The sequence below is a fragment of the Astyanax mexicanus genome, chromosome 13, assembly GCF_023375975.1.
Source record: "Astyanax mexicanus isolate ESR-SI-001 chromosome 13, AstMex3_surface, whole genome shotgun sequence".
NCBI lineage: Eukaryota > Metazoa > Chordata > Actinopteri > Characiformes > Acestrorhamphidae > Astyanax > Astyanax mexicanus.
Window position 1 is genome coordinate 4,975,241 of NC_064420.1, and position 20,658 is coordinate 4,995,898.

Sequence of the window (20,658 nt, forward strand, 5' to 3'; positions counted from 1 at the left end):
TTACAATATAATATCCGATATTACAGTTTCCTAAAAGATTGTAGCAAACGTAAACTAAACCTAAAAGCTAGTTTTTACACACTGCATGCATTGCATGCACGAATTTCTTAAAATCTCTTGCTGGCTGTTGCAACACATATCTGCAGCACTACCTCTCTGTCAGTCAAACATCCACTGTAATTAATATTGCATAAACGTTCCTTTGACATGAACGCAAAGAAATATCCTCGACAACCTCCTCTGAATCCCCCCTGTCTATGTGATGCAGTTGCGTGTGGTTGATGTTGATGGTGCATTTAAGACTAGAGAGATTCTGAAAAAAAACAGACAGAACTCAGTTAGAGCCTTTGATCCCTCCCTCCGACCAACTTTCCAGCCTTTTTATTTTGTTTATCTGCCAGCTATAAGGAAATAAGCACTGGACTCCCACCATTTTTCCATCGTTCTCCCACCATTCTCCATATAGCAGCTACAGTATATGTGCAGGGTGAGGGGGGACTTCAGGATTTCTGGATTAGCATGGATTTAATGCTATTTTGGATGAAGCTCTAATAACGGTTTCAATACACGATATAAATATATTTATTCTGTAAACAACGTATTTAGTTTCAAAGTAAAAAGATAAAATGAGGGGAGCTGTTAACTTGTGCTTTCTGAGGCTGGTAACTTTCCTAATTTTGTCCTGTGCAACAGAGGTAACTCTTGCTCTTCCTTTCCAGGAGCGGTCCTGATGAGAGTCTTTGTGACTACACTTGAGGATACTTTTAAAGTTCTTGAAATGTTTCGGATTGACTGACCTTCATTACTTCAAGTATTCTTTTACTTTATTTAGTTAAGAACTTATTTATTATACTTTAAAATGAGAGCAGTTAAAAATAATGAGTTTCTTTGATTTTACCAAATCGAAAACCTCTGGAATATAATCAAGAGGAAGATCATATCATGGATGATCAGAAGCCATCAAACCAAACTGAACTGCTTGTTGAATTTTTGCACCAGGAGTAAAGCAGCATAAAGTTATCCAAAAGCAGTGTGTAAGACTGGTGGAGGAGAAGAACATGATGCCAAGATGCATGAAAAAAAAAACTGTGATTAAAAACCAACCAGGGTTATTCCACCCAATATTGATTATTTCTGAACTCCTAAAACTTTATGAATATGAACTTGTTTTCTTTGCATTATTTGAGGTCTAAAAGCTCTGCATCTTTTTTGTGGGGTTTTTTTTTTTTTGCCATTTCTCATTTTCTGCAAAAAAAAAAAATGCTCTAAATGAATAGATATATTTTTATTTGGAATTTGGGAGAAATGTTGTCCATAGAAAAGAAGAAGTCTCTACACTAAGGACTATCTAAGAAACTTAAGAACAGCTGTTCTCCAATACATTGTGTGTGGGGCAGGGGGTTATTAACGCTTCTTCCCAAATCAAAAATTAACACCCCCACCCCCCCATATAACTCTTCTCTGGTTCCTCTTTTGTCTCTGGGTGTCCTGAGGACCTGCTGCTGCGCCTCATCTCTAACCCAACTTCATTTCCACGCCATCTGCTCCGGGCTCACACCTCCGCCACATGTTCAGCACGCTTCCTGCTCTGTCCTGCTGAAGCGCTCATCAGTCGCGCTAATTTCAAACATGACAGCACGCCAGCGGCACACTCTCACACACACACACACACACACGTGCTGGGACTTCCCGAGCTCGGTCCTCACACTTAACTTATATTTAAACTAAGCCAGAGCAGAATCCTACCATGGATGTGAAGCATAGGGTGTCTCTACATTTGAATTCTGTGGTTTAAGAAGCATTATAATAGGTAGCATCACTACTTTTTTTCAAATAACATTATTGATCTTTTGGTAACACTTTCTATGAATCAGTTACCTATAAAGCATATAAATTCATTCATAAAGCTTAATAAACCATTCATATTGCTTTATAACAATTGACATAATCCTGTGATTTAAAGTGCACTATAATAGGTAACATCACTACTTTTTTCAAATAACATTATTGACCTTTTGGTAACACTTCCTATGACTCAGGTATCTATAAAGCATTATAAATGCATTAATAAAGCTTCATAAACCACATAAACCATTCATATTGCTTTATAACACTTGACATAATCCTGTGATTTAAAGTGCACTATAAAAGGTAACATCACTACTTGTTTCAAATAACATTTTGAACTTTTGGTAGCACTTTCTATGACTCAGGTATCTATAAAGCATTATAAATGCATTCATAAAGCTTCACAAACCATTCATATTGCTTTAAAACACTTGACATAATCCTGTGATTTAAAGTGCACTATAAAAGGTAACATCACTACTTGTTTCAAATAACATTTTGAACTTTTGGTAACACTTTCTATGGCTCAGGTATCTATAAAGCATTATAAATGCATTCATAACGCTTCATTAACCATTCATAATGCTTTATAACACTTGACATAATCCTGTGATTTAAACTGCACTATAAAAGGTAACATCACTACTTTTTTCAAATAACATTATTGAACTTTTGGTAACACTTTCTATGAATCAGGTACCTTTAAAGCATTATAAATGCATTCATAAAGCTTCATTAACCATTCATAATGCTTTATAACACTTGACATAATCCTGTGATTTAAACTGCACTATAAAAGGTAACATCACTACTTTTTTAAATAACATTATTGAACTTTTGCTAACACTTTCTATGACTCAGGTATCTATAAAGCATTATAAAACATTTACTCGGCCAAATACCCAATCCACTTATAAGGACTACCCTATCACTAGTAATGCCCCAACACCAGGAGGGTGAAGACCAGCAGTCTAGCCTCCTCTGATACATGTGAAGTCAGACTCCGCCTCTTTTCGAACTGCCATTGCCAAGTAGAATCAGGAGGAAAGTGCAGCGACTCGGTTTTGATATATCAGCTCACAGACGCAGCCTTGTGCTGATCAACATCACCTAGGAGTGATGAGGGGAAAGACCGCCATCTACCCACACAGAGAGAGCAAGGCCAATTGTGCTCTCTCAGGGCTCTGGTAGCTGATGGCAAGCTACATGAACAGGATTCGAATCGACAACCTCCTGATCATAGTAGCAGCGCTTTAGACGGCTGGACCACTCGGAGCCCCAACACTTCACCCTTTAAAATTCTTTAGTGAGCATGTGCAGAGAAGCGGTATGGGATAACTTTCCACACATTCAACTTTCACTTTAAATTCAGAAAATTCAGATTTTATTTTTAATAAATTATTCAACTTAAATTCTAATTCACACATTGTAACTCACACTCACGGAAGTAAAAATGTTAGGTACTGTATTTTAGAAGATTTTACTTATAATAATGTCAAATAATGTAGCACCATATTAACACACTGCAGCTTCCCTATTGGTTCCTGTCATTATTTATTTGCATAGTGGGAGTGTGTCCCACCAACAACTCACCATCAGTGTGTAATGTTGGCCAGCAATGCTGCTGTACCTTCCCTAGTTTATTTATTTACATTTTATATATTGCTTCACTACCTGTTCACAGTGTTGTAGGCTATAAGAGCAAGTTACCATTTTCTTTACTGTGAAATGTGACTTTGTGTTGGCTAAGCACTGATGGTGAGTTAGTGGTGGTGGGGTTACACACAGTTTTATTGATTTGGTCATTTAAAGTATGTCTTTTCTAAATGTTCTACAGCACTTACCTGGCAATGCTCCACTCAGGCTCGATGCGCTGTACTGTGGGGTCATCAATGTACTCAAAGCTGAGGCTCTCCTTCACCTGGGCCCGGTCCACACTCACAGAGATCTGTACCGGCCCCACACCGGTCAGAGAGGGGGCGGAGAAACACACGATCTCCGTCATGGTCCGCCTGCGGGAAACACACACACACTCAGGTCACAACACATTAAAGGTATTTCAAATGTGGACTGAATGCAGTTCGAATGTGAATTGAACATAGTTTAAATGTGGCTATGATGCAGTTTTTTGTGAGTTTAAAGCAGTTTAACTGTGGTTTAAATGTTATTCAAATGTGTATTGAATATGGATTCTGAATGCTGTCTGAATATTATTTAAAAGTGACTTTAATGTAGTTGATTTTAGCTTTAATGTGGTTTGAATGTGGGTTTAATGTGGTTCGAATGCAGGTTGAATGTGAATTGAATGTGGTTTAAACGTAACTTTAATGCAGTTGATTGTGGCCTTAATGCGGTTTTAATGTGGGTTAAATGTGGGTTGAATGCAGTTTGAATGTAAATTGAATGTGGTTTAAATGTGGGTTGAATGTAGATTTTGAATGCGGACTAAATGTGGTATGAATGTGGGTTGAATGCAGTTGAGTGTGTCATTAATGCTGTCTGAATGTGGTTTAAATGTGACTTTAATGTAGTTAATTGTAGCTTTAATGCAGATTGAATGCAAAATTAATATGGTTTAAATATGGGTTGAATGTAAATTCTGAATGCTGTGTGAATGTGGTTTAACTGTGAACTTGATACAGCTAATTGTAGCTTTAATGCAGTTTACATGTGGATTGAACGTGTTTAGGATGTGATTCGAATGTGCATTACATGCAGTGTGAATGTGAATTAAATGTGGTTTAAATATGGGTTGAAAGTAGATTTCCTTAAGGCTGTGTGAATGTGGTTTAAATGTCACTTTATAGCATTTGATTGTGGCTTTGATGCACAGTTTGAATGTGGATTCTCAATGTTTGAATGTAGGTTGTTAGAAGTAAAATTCAGTTAAAACTACTTGATTCAGTTTTATTTTCGTCTGTTCTAAACTCGACTGGTTTTTACCTCCTTCACTATCTGTTCCTCTCAGATTTTAGTAACTAACATGCATCCTTCATTCTCTGGCAGATCCTGTCAGAGGTATTTACTGCCGCTCAGACACACGTTTAAGCATATTTCACTCTCCTGCCAGAGAGAAAGAGGAAAACGGAGGTCTGTAATTAGCCAATATCTTATTAAAACAGAATCGACTCTTGCTGCAGCTCGCAGCATTACCATCCCTTCTCCATCCCTGTCTTTAAATAAATATCCTGCAGGCAGAAATAAAGAGAGAGAGAGTGAAAAGAGAGAGAGAGCGAGTGAGAGTAGGGTGAGAGTAGAAGTCTGGAAGAAGCAGAGTGTCTGACTGCAGGCTATTATTATAGAGGCTGAATGCAGCAGGTCATCAGAAGCTTATTAAGACTTTTACAAGTCCCTGACACAGGATGAGCGAGCGAGCGAGCGAGCAGCTCCTCAAGAGACTAACAGTGAAGAAAAAGAGAGAGAGAGAGAAAGAGAAAAATGGTAAGGAGAGAAAGAAGAGAGCAGAAGGTGAACAAGAAAATAAGAGAACATGCATCCTCACTTATTATATATTATGATACATTATAATATAGATACTGCACAGCCTTCAAGAAGCAAACCGGTCTATGGTCTAAGGTCAACCTTCTGATATGTATAGTATAGCACTTATAGCAGCAGAAAGGACAGACAGAGACCGTAATTTACATAGAGTAAATTACTTAGTAACTGCTATGAAGATAATCCAATGTATAACAACAAACGCCTTGTTTCTAGACTTAGAAACTGTAGTCGTACAAACTGGTAATTAATATTTTTCCCATTTAGATAAGGCTGCAGATCCAGGGGCTTATGGACATTCAGGGAATTGTGGTAAACTGAGATGCTGGTGCATGTGGTCCCTCAGGTTTGTGGACGGATGGTGGAGTGGGTGGATGCCGGTGTTTCAGGGCGCTTCCGTGTCTATGTTACCTTCTGGCTCTCTCCTTTTAATTAGGCTGTTTTATTCAGATTTGCTGGAGTCATAATGAGTGCCCACCTGTATGGACAGATACCGTTGGATGTTGTACCTTCAGGACCTTCAGGACCTTATGGCCCCTTGTCCTGCAAGACCGATGAAAGTTTCTGGAAGCCAGTCTTCCCCATCCATAACCTACCACACATCAGCTGCCCTTCGTCCAGTTTTTGCAACATGCCCTAGACTAGTGCTCATGTCCACTACCAATTATATTGAAGTTTACATGAACTTTATCAGCTTTAATTGCTGGTGCTGCTATAAACATGGATATATTAGACCTGTTAAAACTGTTTCACCAGTAGTAGGATGGTCCTTCTCCCCCTTATATGTGAGCCTTGGTCCCCCCAAGGTTTCCTTGCATCCCTGCTTACTGGAGGTTCTGTATTATACACTCACCGGCCACTTTATTAGGTACAAACGTGTGCCAGGAAAATATCGCCCACACCATTTCAGCAGCACCACCACCAGCCTGAACCAGCTGTTGATACAAGGCAGAATGGATCCATGCTTTCATGTTGAAGACGACAAATTCTGACCCTACCATCCAACCGAAAGTTGCAGCAGAAATCATCAGAGACTCATCAGACAAGGTAACCAGGTTTTTCCTATCTTCTATTGTCTAATTTTGGTGAGCCTGTGCGAATTGTAGCCTCAGTTTGTAGCCGGTTCTTATCTGCAGGAGCTGCACCCGGTGTGGTCTTGGTCTTCTGCTGCTGGCGCTCATCATCCGCCTCAAGGTTGGATGTGTTGTACTGATGTTCAGAGATGCTCTTCTTCTGCAGACCTCGGTTGTAACGAGTCTTCTTCTTCTTCTTCCTCGCGTTATTCCCGCTTTAAGTCGCAGGGTCCGCGTATCGACATGCCAGTCTCCACTTGGTGCGATCCATGGCGTCCTCAGGAGCAACATTTAAGTTTTTCATGTCCTCCTTAATCCGGTCAAGCCACCGCTTCTTTGGCCGTCCTCGGGGCCTCCTCCCTCGTGGGCTGAGGCGCACCGCTGTCTTGGCCACCGAGTTCTCATCGCTTCGGGCAACATGTCCGTACCACCGCAGGCGTGCTTCTCGCATCTTGTCGGTAATCGGGGCCACACCCATGGTTATTTGAGTTTCTGTTTCAGTTCTATCAGCTGGAACCAGTTATTATGGCTGTTATTTTCTGACCTCTGGCATCAACAAGGCATTTGCGCCCACAGAACTGATATCAGCTCACTGGATATTTTCTTATTTTCTTTTTCAGATCATACTTTGTAGACCCTAGAGATGGTTGAGCGTGAAAATCCCAGTAGATTTTAGATATGTAGCAGTTTCTGACATACCTAGACCAACAACCATGCCACGTTCTAAGTTATAAGCAGTTGGACAGGTGTACCTAATAAGTGGCTGGTCAGATACTTACTCAAAGAATTCACAAGTCTGGTTTCCAAAGAGAACATTGACACTGCTGCCAGCACCCAGGTTCTCCCCGATGATGGTCACCTTAGTGCCCCCCGATTCTGGACCTCGGCGGGGGGACAAGCCTGTCACAGAGGGAGTCTGGGGAAGAGAGAGGTAAAATATGTATTATTCAGACATACTTTGACATTCTGGAAACTTTTGCAGCCCTTTTATTACTTTCACTTCTGGTTCTGTCCCAATGGAATTGAACAAAGTAGCCATCATTCCTGTCCTGAAATAATAGGAATAAAAATCTGAAACTATCTTAAACTAACTACCAGCCAATCTTCCATTTTCCTGCTAAAGTCCTGAAAAATTAGCCAAATTGTCACTCTGTTTTACTTTGGTTTTAGAGTTTTTAGAGCATAGTTTTGAAGCTGTATTGGGTCAGGACTGGGAATGATCTTGCATCAGTTGTCCATTAGAAGTTTCAAGACCAATATTTAAAGCAGTAAAGTAGAATTTCTAGTAGACCAGATGGGAAACAAGTCTAGAACTTTACTTACTATGTTTTCAATTCATTTGCTATTAGTTTCATTAGGAAGTAATATATTAAAAATTGTACTAGGTCACCAAGAGATCCCTCAAAGATCAAATCTTGGGCCATTACTGTTCAAGTTTAGATAGTATATACCAAACAAGTATCATTAATTTGTTTATTTTTAGTTTACCATATAATGTGAATGCGCAAGCTACCCCTTACACTATATCAACATTTCCTGATGAATGGACCAATAGAAAGTCTTAAAAACTACCTGAAATAAACTATTTTTACATTGAATTCCATTGAAAGTCAAGCAGGTTTATTTTTCTTTCTCCTGTAAAGTTGCAGTTTTTGAGATACTTGTTTCCATTGGACAGTGACAATATACACTACAGTATATGGAATGCAAACATACTGGGACATATGATCCACTCACTGTACCAGCACAATACACACTAACACCTCATACACCGCCACCAAGCAAGCTGAAAATTATGCACCAAGAAAAGTCTGCAAGATTTTGGAGTATTTCTATGAGCATCTGATTGCAATTCATGACAATTATTAGATTACGGAGTTCAGAATGTTGAATGATACAAATGTATTCACAAAATGCATTTAGTGTCAGAATTATTGCTAATACCAGTTTTGGACACCAGCTTTTCCAAATATCTTATGTGTAAGCTACTTGTGTAATTTTGGACTCCAACCGAGTCAAGATGGACAAAAGAGTGAAGATGGACATAAAAGGTTATTCTTTGTCCCACTAGAGTGACGAAGGCTTATGGAAGGAGAGCCCAGGATACAAACTAGGCTTTTAAACCTCCTGAAAACCCATCGAAAAACCCATTTTCTTATCCCTCCAGTGCCCATTTCTCTTCACCCTCCTTAAAACGAGGCCTGGAAGAAGCGTGTATTAACAGTCTCTGAAGACATACAGATGGAGAAATATACAAACAGACAGCTCCGAGCCTTAAGAGAAGCTCGGGAAAATGGCTGGTGGCCGACTTCACATGAGCGGCGGCTAAAAATACATTAATACCGTTTTGTGGTGCGGCTCGCGCTGTTAAAAACAGGCGGGCCGCTCTGGGACTCTGTTCTGTTGTCCAACAGCATTTGGAAGAACGCTGGTGATAACAGGCTGTTTTTATGTGCGACTGCGATATGAAAGGTGGTGCAGGTGGTAGGAGCCCATGGTAAAAAAAAAAAAAAAAAAAAACTGGTGCATTAATAAACCCTCGCGCAGACATGCGAACTCACACACACCGAGAGTGAAAAGTGGTGATGGTGTATGGTAATAAAACAGCTCAGCTAATAACCAGCAGCTGTTACTTGCTGTGGTACGGTGGGGTAGGTGTGTGTATGTGTGTTAAGTGCGGCGCTGAAGTGTCCCCTTCGGTGCTCTTCGGCGGAGGGGAACATGGCTGCCATCCTGCCTTTGATTTAGCTAATAGCTTTCATTGTCTGCATGTTGAATACACTCTCCCCATGGCGCCGCCTGTTTGTAATCACTCCGTATTCCAATAACCGAACACAAACTCTATTATGCTGTCAGGGACTTCGCTTCTCTAGAAAATGAAGTTCTTATTCTGCTGGAAAGAAAAAAAAAGACACGTATAGGCTGTAATTTGTAATGATCTGTAATGTTGTATCTGCAGGACGCGCTGAACTCAATTCACTTCCAGCTTTACTTTTTTTTTGTTCCATCGCGAAAAAACGCATTAGCGCCATTAGATCATTAAACATAAAACACACTGCTTTTAATTACGCTGAATACGTAAGTATGTAAATAATGCCATTAGCCACTAAGCATCCCTTCACTTAAAATCTCCCCGAAACGATTAAAATAAATGTTTTTTGTGTGCGGGAGCAGATAAAAAAGGCACCATCAGCCGTAAAAGTCTAATTTATTGACCTAGTTGCTTGTAATAGCTGCAGATTGGCTTGAAGAGGTCCCTCTAAAACACATTAACAGAGAGACCCCGCTACTCTGCTGTTATGCTGTAAGGGCATTATCTCCCAAATAATGGTCAGGACGAGAAGACTGAAGCTAAAGCTATTGCTATGAATTTCTTTTTGCTAGCAACTAAAGTGGGTACTCAAAGCCTATAAGGCCTATAGATCTGCAGTGTAGATCATTTAACTGTAATCTTACTCCAATATTACTGGCCTTATGCTTAGGTTAAGTAAAATTGCAGGAGTGTATATATATTATATACAATATATAGCATCCTGATAGCAAGATAGCATCCTGTCCCATAAATTTTGCTATTTCCTTTGGATGCTAGAAGAATACTGAAACTAAACTTTCCAGCCTTGAATGTGAAATTCAGTATATATGATTTCTGCCACATGGACAATTCTAGACAGAAGCTGCTGGTCACAATCATTTATTTATTTATTTATTTTTTTTATTTTGTCCCCAATTTTAGCTAGGCCAATTGTCCCACCCATTCAGCTGTATATCCACAATCATAGCACAAGGAGAGTGAATACTAGATTTATTTTTCGAGGAGAAATCACTCTGATATGATGGGGGACACTCGTCACAATAGGAGCAATTCTAGCTGCAAACAAACTTTTGAACTTGTCAGAAGTTTTCAGTGGAAGACTCTTTTGATTCCATTTCAGCAGGCAATTTTCAGCTTTTTTATTATCAAAATATGTCATCTATAAGAGGCTAATTAATTGACCAAATATTCAAAACTAATGGGTCCATTTTAAGGCCTAAGTGTCTACTTTCATATAAGCCATTAACCACCAGGGTACATTGTGTTTTAAAAAATATATATATTCTAAACTACATTTAGAGACCCTCAAAATAGGCGAAAATTGCATTTTATGGCTACAATAAAAGCAATAACTCATTTTAATACTTGCTTTCTTACTGGGTTAAAAATATGATGCATATCCTACTGAGACATGGACTTATGCTTGTGTGCATTTTAAATTTCTCCTAGCTGTTTGGGATTAATAGGACCTAACGCGTATAAAAACTAGTGTCAAACTATTAAAAAATTTAATCTGATTAATCACAACAATATTCTGTAATTAATCACACTCATTAAAAGATGTAAATTTTTATAGTGCATGTTTACCTAGCCTATGTATCTATTTCGACTGGCTGTAGAAACCATCTTGTTTTCAATTAATTAAGTGTAATTTTGTCTTGTAACCACTAGATGGTATGGGCAGTCTCTCCATATCAGACCAAAGCGTCAACATTTACAAAACAAAAAACAAAGTATCATGGTGCAGAAATGGTGGAAAAGCAGAATATAGATATAACGTCCACATATGAGGACGCTGGGTCAAAAAAGGGATGTACCTAAACAATAAGTTAACCCAATCCAACGTTATGAAAAATGAAGCAAACAACAGAGTCTCTGTGGATTCTCGTAACTTGCACACCATTTTGCTTCCTTCACCTCTGCGAATCACACCTGTCCAAACACATAACAGTCACCCATGTCGTGACCTGTGAGCTCCCGTAAGTGTGTGCAGCCGCTAATGTGAGAAGTCGTGATACCACAACAATAGCAAGTACTAGCGAGTACTACCAGCTCCTTCCTGCATAATTCAGAGGCATGCTGGGAATTGAAGTCTTACCACAAAGGAGTAGAGCTGCGAAGAGCGAGCTTGCAGTTCAGGCTTACACTCGCCCACACACAGCTGCACAGGGCCAGGCCTGGTGTCTTCGGGGGCTGCGTCCATCTCACACACTATCCTGCGAACGCAAAGAAAAGACAAAAGACGTGGCATTTACAGTAATTGAAAATATAAAAACAACACACTCTGGATTGCTGCTAAATTCTGCTGCAAAGATGACTGCAGGTGTGGTCTGATTAGACATTAGGTCTTGCCACAAGAGGCCATAAAGTGCTTCCCCTATAAAAAAAATGGATTTTAAAGGCTACTTTTAGGGTAGTATACCTCTGGGTGAGAGATCACTGACTGCTAGACATGCCTCTACAACACACTCGTAAGCATTTTTCACAACTGTTAGACTTTGAGAGGGTTGAATCATTAAACTAAGAGAAGAAAGATGGACATTGGATATATCTTCAGTCAGCCCGTCACCTTCACACCTTCATTTCCAATGGTGTCATCAATGAGAAACCTGGTCTGGTACGGACTGGAATCGTATTCTCTATAGTGATGAATGCAGGATAAGAAGACAGCAAGACTTTGCCAGAAATGGCACCAACAGATTGAAGTACATCCATGGCCTTGCCATATCGCATCTTATATCCAGCCCAGAGGCAGCCCAACCCTAGGTAGTAGAGCATCCTTTCAGCTGTACAGTTTTTTCCAATCCTTTTGAACCAGGAGTAAATGCATAAAGTTATCCAAAAGCAGTGTGTAAGACTGGTGGAGGAGAACATGATGCCAAGATGCATGAAAACTGCGATTAAAAACCTGGGTTTTTCCACCAAATATTGATGTCTGACCTCTTACAACTTTATGAATCAGAACTTGTTTTTTTGTTTTGCATTATTTGAGGTCTGAAAGCTCGGCATTTTTTTTTATTTCAGCCATTCCTTACTTTCTTCAAATAAAGAAAAGAAACTGATTCAGAAACTGAGGTGGTCTATTATTTTTTTTTTCCAGATCTGTATATCATCATTAAGTTCACACAGATAAGGTTTAATTTCATGGCAACGATTAACTTTTTGATGTGTTATTTGTTGTACACTGCATTTATAATCCTGTTGTGAAGAAAAGACTACTTTATCCTATAAAGCACATTTTGTAACTATTTGGATGATTTATGAAGCCATTAGTCGATGATTAGTATCCATATCCATATGGGTTGCCTCTCATAACTGGACTTTTTGCAGGATAATGCTCGCCCACTCACAGCAGGGGTCTCCCAGGAATGTAGGGTTTTCCAATATACTTCTCCTTCTCTTTTAGTTGTTATATTGCAATCACTTACATATATCATCATTACATTCATGCATTTAGGATTTTATCCTATTGCATTTTTTTTTTCTCCATCAGTGTAGTGCATTGCAGTGTAGTGCATCCACTATGAAAAATCACACTCAGTCAGAATAGGTTATTCTGGCCAACACTTACTGCAACTGTCTCGATGATTAATGAAGTCATTAGTAGATGATTAGCTTTCCTTCATTATCTTTAGTTGATTTCCTGTCCATCACTGTCAACTTCTTCTTGTTTTGGCTCCTGCTGCAGGTGGACACATTGAATGTGTCCACCTGCAGAACTGTCCACAACTTCCTCAAAGCACATCCAAAGTGTGCAGCTGCCTCACCGGCAGTGCCCTTGCCAGCACGGCATCCCGTACTATCATAAATACAGCCCCTAACAGCGGCATGGGCTGCTGCGCCGGCAGCATGGGTCGCGCAAATCACGGCGAGTAGCTGCAGTAGATCAATACTCCTTTATCGTACTGTCTGATCAGGTGTCACCCACGCAGGCAGGTGGCCAGATCAAATGGCATAATAAAAACGCGATGCTCATCGACTGGCTCTTCGTGGGGCGAAGTAAAGAGTGCAAGGCAATTGCTACCACATGCTGCATGCGGGCGGCTTGTTTGTGCTGTTCGAAGGGATATATTGCATGGAGGGTTGCCAGCTAGAATTAGGCCAACATATAGATGAATACAAAGCAGATACAGCTTCCTATGGCTCAGTGCTATGGCTGAGTTCACCTCAAAAAAACTGAAATCAAACGGCTGTCGTTAAAAAAAATATCAATGGCAAACTTCAGAATCTACAATGTTACCTGTGTTTATAAGTTACTTGCAGTCATAGGACAGTGGTATATAAACCAATTATAAGGTTCTATAAGGTTCTTGGGAATGCCCACATCTGTATAAGTCGTGAGGTAATATCTTGTGAGTGAGGCTGAACACTGGTCAGTGTGCTCATGGCAAGGCCACATTAATTACGGGAGTTGGCGACTAATGACACTGATAGTGGACAATGGACAGTGTACCGGTAATAGTACACGTACGGTACATCCCACGGTACATCCCACGGTACAGGTCAGTACAGTGTACTTTAGTTTCTATGGGACACAATACTATACCCAGTCCACTAATAAAAGCCCTAGTCAAAGCTGGTAAAACAGAAAAATGTGCTGGCAACAAGGCAATATGGTGTTGTTGATACTAGAGAGCAGCTCATCACCACAAGACTATGCTAGTTTTGCGAATAAGTGTTGTACAAAAACAGGTCTTGTGATTGTGGCATCATTTAAATAGCAGCACAGGTATGGTGGTCTGGAAGTGAGTTGTGTTCAGGTAAATTTCTGGTGTATTGCTATCTTGGCAACAGAAAACACTGGTGCGTGACTGACTGAATACACCATAGACAGACGTCAACAGTTAACAGTCGGAGGTTCATTGCTATCTTGATATTGAATTGTCAACACAGACATGGCCCCAACACACATACAGTACACCCCTAATGAGCACCCCCAACGAGCATGAACGAGCAGGTCAGTTTCCTCTGCTGAGAAGTGTTGGACATGTCCAGGTAGATGCGCCGTTGAAATAGCAATCCTCCAAAGTCAGAGAGCACATGGCTCTTAGACACCAATGATTAAGAGATTGAGAGAATTAGTACATTTGTTTTTTGAGTAGAGTTTCGAGCCGTGCACGGCATACTTTTCCTGTCGTTACGATAGCAAAGACTGATACAGACAGTTACACATCCTAAATCAAGCTGCACAGTGCACAGCTGATGGCTCACCTATAGATCGCTAAAACTTAGAACCACACTGCTTATGATATGAGCGAAGTACGGTAGGAATCAAATGTTCACAGAGCAGAAGTTTCACGTTTCGAGTTTCAAGTTTCAAGTTTTTTTTGTCATTTGCACATCATTTCAAGACAAATGTGCATTGAAATGCTTGGGGTTTAAAAACAATAAAAGAGTATAAACCTCTAGTGTATAGGCAAATTAATAAAAAAAAATGAGGAGGTGTGGAAATCATTTAGTGTCACAGTCTCACAGTTTGTTCAAAAGCCTGACCGCCTGTGGATAAAAACTGTTCATTAGCCTGGTCGTTCTGGCCTGGATACTATGGATGCTCCTGCCTGATGGGCATATATAGGGCTATAGGAAGCTATATGGACTTCAGATCCAGATCCAGAGTCTGAGATTTGTCAAAATAATTTGTTCGCTTTTTACTTGTTGTCAAATAACGGCTACAATTTGCATCCTCCCATAGTTAGTTCCCAAAGGCACAGAATCCCACAAAACAGAAAAAGTGCAGAACATCAACAGCCCAGGTGAAGGCACCTGCAGCCCAGGTGAAGCACTTCGTTTCCGCTTCCTGTGTCACGTACGCTTTCTCCAGGCTGCCGCGCCGCGTCTCTCATTTCCGGCTGACGCTCCTCCACGGCTCTATACAAACGAATTCACTCCAGCTCCGTCCCACTCTGATTAAACTGCTGTCAGATGGGAGCAGGGCTGACAAATCTTCTCCCTGCAGCCGTCAGCGTGCCACGCGTTTCAATTACCATACCATCAACACTGAGTCGGGCGTTCTGCTTGAGCGGCTTCCTACAAATGGCCATCTGTGATCACACTTCAGAAAACGTGTCGATAAGAATGCGCTATCAAAGGCATTGTGTTTTACCCAGTGGATGCTTGTGTTGTCCAAGCACTTCCTGAGGGTTCTTTGTTAGGAAAACATGCTTTATTCTGTGCACTGCTGTATCCTTTACAGCCAACTGTAACTGTGAGCAGTTTAGTAGTCTAGATATCAGTGGAATTAATCACTTTATGGACCCATCCTTCTAAAAAAAACAAAAACAAATGTGAATATACGTGTGGTACACAGTACCAGTCAAGTACGTTTTGGGATTTAGGGCCCTCTCTGGTGAGAATGGGTAAAATTTGCACCGAGCATGCGGAGGAATTGTTTTAAACTGGGCGGGTGTGATGCGGCCTCCTTTCACAGTGGATGAATCCCATTATGTCTGGTTATATTCAGTCAGAGAGAGATTCATTTTTTTTTTTTTTTTTTGGTAAAAATTGATATTGGAGTAAAATAGCCAGTTATTAGAATCAAATAAGTTGGTAGCTAGCTAGTCAACATTAGCATAGCTAGTCATGATGAACTCAGTAGTATACAATTTCTATTTACTTTCAATCAGCACTTTCATTACATTTTTTAACTGGTTTGGTCCAAGTCAAAATACCATTTTAAAACATCTATTGCACCTACCTGATAAACTGGGAAAATACTGAGAAAAATCACTATTGCTCACTAATGTTCTATGCTTAAAGAAGGGGGTCTGAGACATGGTTACCATTTGTAAAGGTTAATCTTTGTCTCTTTAGTCCATAAACAGTCAAAAGGCTTTTTTCCTGAGTGGCCTATATATTCTCGTAATTAGTGGTTTTCATCGTCTACTGAAGCCTCTCTCCTTTTTTTAGATTAGATTGTGATACTTTAGGTAGATTTCGATACCTTCACTCCTGCCCTCTGGAGGTTGTTGCTGATGTCAGAACAGTTGTTTTAGGGTTTTTTAACATGGTTTTCCTTGTTCTACCTGTTTGACATGTTACTTAATACACCAGTGATGACTTTCTTCTTGTGCAATGGTTCTGATTGGTTTTCCATTTTATCTCAGCTTCACAGTTGCTTGGTTTTCCACAAATAGACAGTAATAGCTCTCTGGTTCTCATGTTGGTTACTCCTCTAAAAATCTAACTATAAAATCACAGTCTGCACAGATAAAAGCCAAATCTGAAATTGAGTGTAGACATTTAGCGCTTTTTATTGTTTGAATAATCAATGTATCAGGACAAAACTGAGCAATAAAACACACCTGACAATCAGATGTTCCAAAATTTGTGCTAATAAGAAATCCCGATGTAAAAACCTAGAAATAAAAGCTAAAATTTGGATTTTTTAACTCTTATTCGTCTTTTAATATCATAAATAATCTAAATGATCATAAATCATTTCAAATATTTACTGCAAATATTTATCTTTTTTTTTTGTTTTTATTATTTCAGTGTGTCAGTATTTCCAAGAAAGATCTTTCCTATCATGTTACATTTTTTTAATACATCTGATAATAACCTTAATCCAGTACAAAACAGATATGCCGGTACGCCTGTCACACTTATTGTATCATCTAATCGCACGCATTAGAGCTGATCATCATTAATCAGCCTGGCTGTAATTAATTTTTACGGCTGTTAGCTTTCGTAATTATATGATCGTGATGATACATGCAAAACAAGTGAATTAGGTGCTTTTTCATCTATTATATATATTCACAAAAGACAGAATGCACATTTTTTGAGGCACTTTTGTGATACTGTGGCTGATAGCAGTGGCTCAGTGCCCAGCAGGCATTTTAACCTTTATTTATATTTGAATTAAAGTCATATTAAGGTTGAACCAGAGTTTAATTATGTTTTAATTTTTATTACTTTAGAGTTTGTTGTAGTTTTTGCCATTTTTAACACATATTTTTAGTTTTCTAAAGTGGTTTTATGTTCTAAATATAATAAAATACTAATAAAACCATAATAATAATCATATTTATTGTTGCAACTTCATGAGTTCTTATTTTTTTGCATGTTTGTAACTCTTAAATGTTTCAGATCATCAACCTAATTTAAATATTAGTCACAGAAAACACATGTAAACACAAAATAAGTGTTTTAAAATGAAGATTTTCTTTATTAAGGGAGAAAAAAATAAATTAACTCAAGTTAACTCAAGGAATCGCTTAAATATGACCTGCCTGACAAAGTAAAGTAGACTAAAACAAAATTAAAAGCTGGACATCATGCCGACATCCAAAGAAATTTAGATATAATTGAGATCAATCAGTCTGGAAAAGCTTATAAAGCCATTTCTAAAATGTTGGGACTCCAGTGAACCACAGTGAGAGCCATTATCCATAAATGGTGAAGACATGAAACAGTGGTGAACCTTCCAAGGAGTGGCCGGCCGACCAAAGTACATTACCCCAAGAGTACAGTGACGACTCATCCAAGAGGTCAAAAAAGACACCACAACATCCAAAGATCTGCATACCTCATTTTGCCTCAGTTAAGATCAGCTTAAGATCAGCTTTCATGAGTCAAACTAAAGCTAGGTATGGTGTGCGCACTACTTTATACAGTTTTTATTTTACTTGCATTACTTACTTGATTACTTTGCACTAAACATTTTATTTATTTAGACTAAAAAGTTGACATTTTTGTATTTAGTTTGTGTTCTTTTTGGCTGCTCTGAGTGTTAGGTTTTGAATAAGTTAATCTACATTATCATATCCTAGAGGTGTGATTATTGATTATCAAGAAAAAAAAATAATAACTCCGCCTAATGCTGTTTCTTCATGTATTTTATCAAAGTAATAATTAATAAGCCATGTAATGAAATCAAATCATCAATATTCTTATGCTTTTAACTCATATACACTCTAGTCTAGTGTTTAACCAGTTTAGGTGTGAATATATTTAAAGTCTATACATTTAAAAATAAGTTCAAATGTAAAATGTTGAGTTCTGTCTGATGTAATTACTGTGTTATAAGACCTGAAAGAGGATCTGTGAAAAAAAAAACAGGTTTAAAGGGTTAATAGTGTTGTTTTTGGGTTTAATCCAGCCATATTTGGAAAAAAAAAAAAGTTTGGGCACCCCAGCTTAGCTGTAGTTTAGAGCAATTCAAGGGAAAAAAGCTCAAATGACTCAAAATTGAGCTTCTGTGTGAAAGAACAGGGCATAAAAGAAAAGAAGTGGTACAGAACCATCCATAGAGTAATGGCTCATTCTAAGCACACCACCCTGTATGAGCCCCCAGTGGCTAGTATTCTCTCTCTCTCTCTCTCTCTCTCTCTCTGCATGACTCGCTCTGTCGCATTTGCTCTATTCTGTGTCTTTCTGGGTCAGGGAGAAGACTGCAGAGTGAGGCAGAGTGAGGAAGCTCTTGCAGCAGCAGAAAAAAAAAAAAAAAATCTCTTAAAGGGTGACTGGACCAGGCCTGGAAACAGCCCAGTATGTAGGTGACTGGAACAGCCAACCAGTAAACAGAAGCATCGTCACTGACTGCACTTACTGGTGCATCTCAAAAATGTATTTTACTAATTCAGTTCAAAATGTAAAACTCATATATTATATAGATCTATTTTAAACATTCATTTTCTTTATTGTTGATGATTATGGCTTACAGCCACTGAAAACCCCAAAATCAGCATCTCTCTCTAAATTAGAATATTAGTATATAAGACTGCTGGAAAACAAAATCCACTGAGATGCACAAGTACTACAAGCGCTCCATAATTTCTTTAGTGATGAGATTATTACAGTGATGAGGTTATCTCATCATTTAAGTTACCACATAAACAGCATACTCCTAACAAGCTAAGAGAAAACGTTCTAAGAACACTTAGCAACGTTTGGAAAAAGTTCACGTAAGGTTAGCTAGAAATGTTACAGAAATAATGTTTCAGGATTGCTCAAAATATATATATATATATATATTAGAATGTTTCTTACATACCATTCCCATCCAGTCGTAAAAAAGTAACATTAGAGAAACATTTAAAAATAACATTCTCAAAACTAAAAACTGTAACGGTGACAAAAATGACATTGAAAAAAACTGATTGAACAGATTGAGCGTTCTAAAAACATTAACTCTAACGTTCATTAAATGTTCTACTAATCAAAAATTGTTAGCTGATTATATTTCTACGTCCAAGGTCAGAAAAAAACGGTTTAAGAAATGTTTACTTGCCGTTTCTGAGGCTGGAAACTCTGATGAACTTATCCTGTGCAACAGAGGTAACTCTTGCTCTACAATTCCTAGAGTTGTCCTGATGAGAGATGAGAGAAATTGGACTATGCTGCAGTAATCTGGTTACTATAAACGGACTACGAATTATTTAAGGAATATTTTAATCCATATTATGACAAGATTTACTCTACTAAGTGAAGAAAATAGTAACTTTAAGAAATGAAGGTCAGTCGATCCAAAAAAAAAAAAATCAATAACTTTTAATAAAGTATCCTCGATACTTTGATGATGAAACTGGCTGTCATCAGGGACCCCCAGGAAATAAAGGCCAAAAGTTACCTCTGCTGCACAACCTCAAAAAATTCAATTGGTTTTGATGGTTTTGAGATGCACCAGGAGTAAAGCAGCATAAAGTTATCCAAAAGCAGTGTGTAAGACTGGTGGAGGAGAACATGATGCCGAGATGCATGAAAAAAGCTGTGATTAAAAACTAAGGGTTATTCCATCAAATCTTGATTTCTGAACTGTTCAAAATGTATAAAAATGAACTTGCTGAATGAATATGCACGTCTAAACTGCTGGCACAGGGATAATTTTTTTCCGAAGTCTGAGAGAGCAGGGTTAACTAGCCATTCAGCGAAATTAAAGAAATTAAAGGAATTAAAGGAAAAAAACACAAACAGATGCTGAGAGATCACAGAGCAATGATGGGGGGGGGGGGGGTGGAGGATGGGGTGGATAGCTGGATCTTCTTCCAGACAGAGGTTACCCTGCTCTGCCCTGCTGCCTAATTGGGCTCTTTTTTTCTGCTCACGAGGGGCTGCGACCTCTGCCGGCGGGGGTGCCGTCCATCACACCGCTGTTTCCAGTGCCTTTGTGAAGATGTTTCCTGTCTGAGGAGAACTGCCAGCAGGTTCACCGGAGCAGAGCAGAGGCCCATGAGCACCCTTTACCAGGCCCATCACATGCCTCGCTGTTATGACAGCTCTAATTGGACGCCTTTGAGCACGGGTTTGTGTACAAAACAGGTTGCTTTATACTGTGGCGGATGAAAAAAAGCCCAGGCGCTCTGTTTGAAATAGATACTCTTACTGATCTAGTGGCTGATTAATGCAGGACATCCCTTTTTTTATTTTAAGAGACATCAAAGATAAGCAAAACATGATGTTGTTTGATAAAATTATTTAGTAAACAAA

At 39.0% G+C, this 20,658-nt stretch overlaps 1 protein-coding gene across 1 annotated transcript in view; it reads right to left on the minus strand.

Annotated features, from left to right (window-relative positions):
- Positions 1–20,658, minus strand: part of plxna2 (plexin A2) — a 410,426-nt gene that overhangs the window by 87,765 nt on the left and 302,003 nt on the right. The window contains exons 14-16 of the mRNA XM_049486476.1: positions 11,330–11,447; positions 7,199–7,335; positions 3,693–3,860 (exon numbers count right to left, since the gene is read on the minus strand). Of these exons, the coding sequence (XP_049342433.1) occupies positions 3,693–3,860; positions 7,199–7,335; positions 11,330–11,447 (423 nt within the window). The remainder of the gene's footprint in view (positions 1–3,692; positions 3,861–7,198; positions 7,336–11,329; positions 11,448–20,658) is intronic.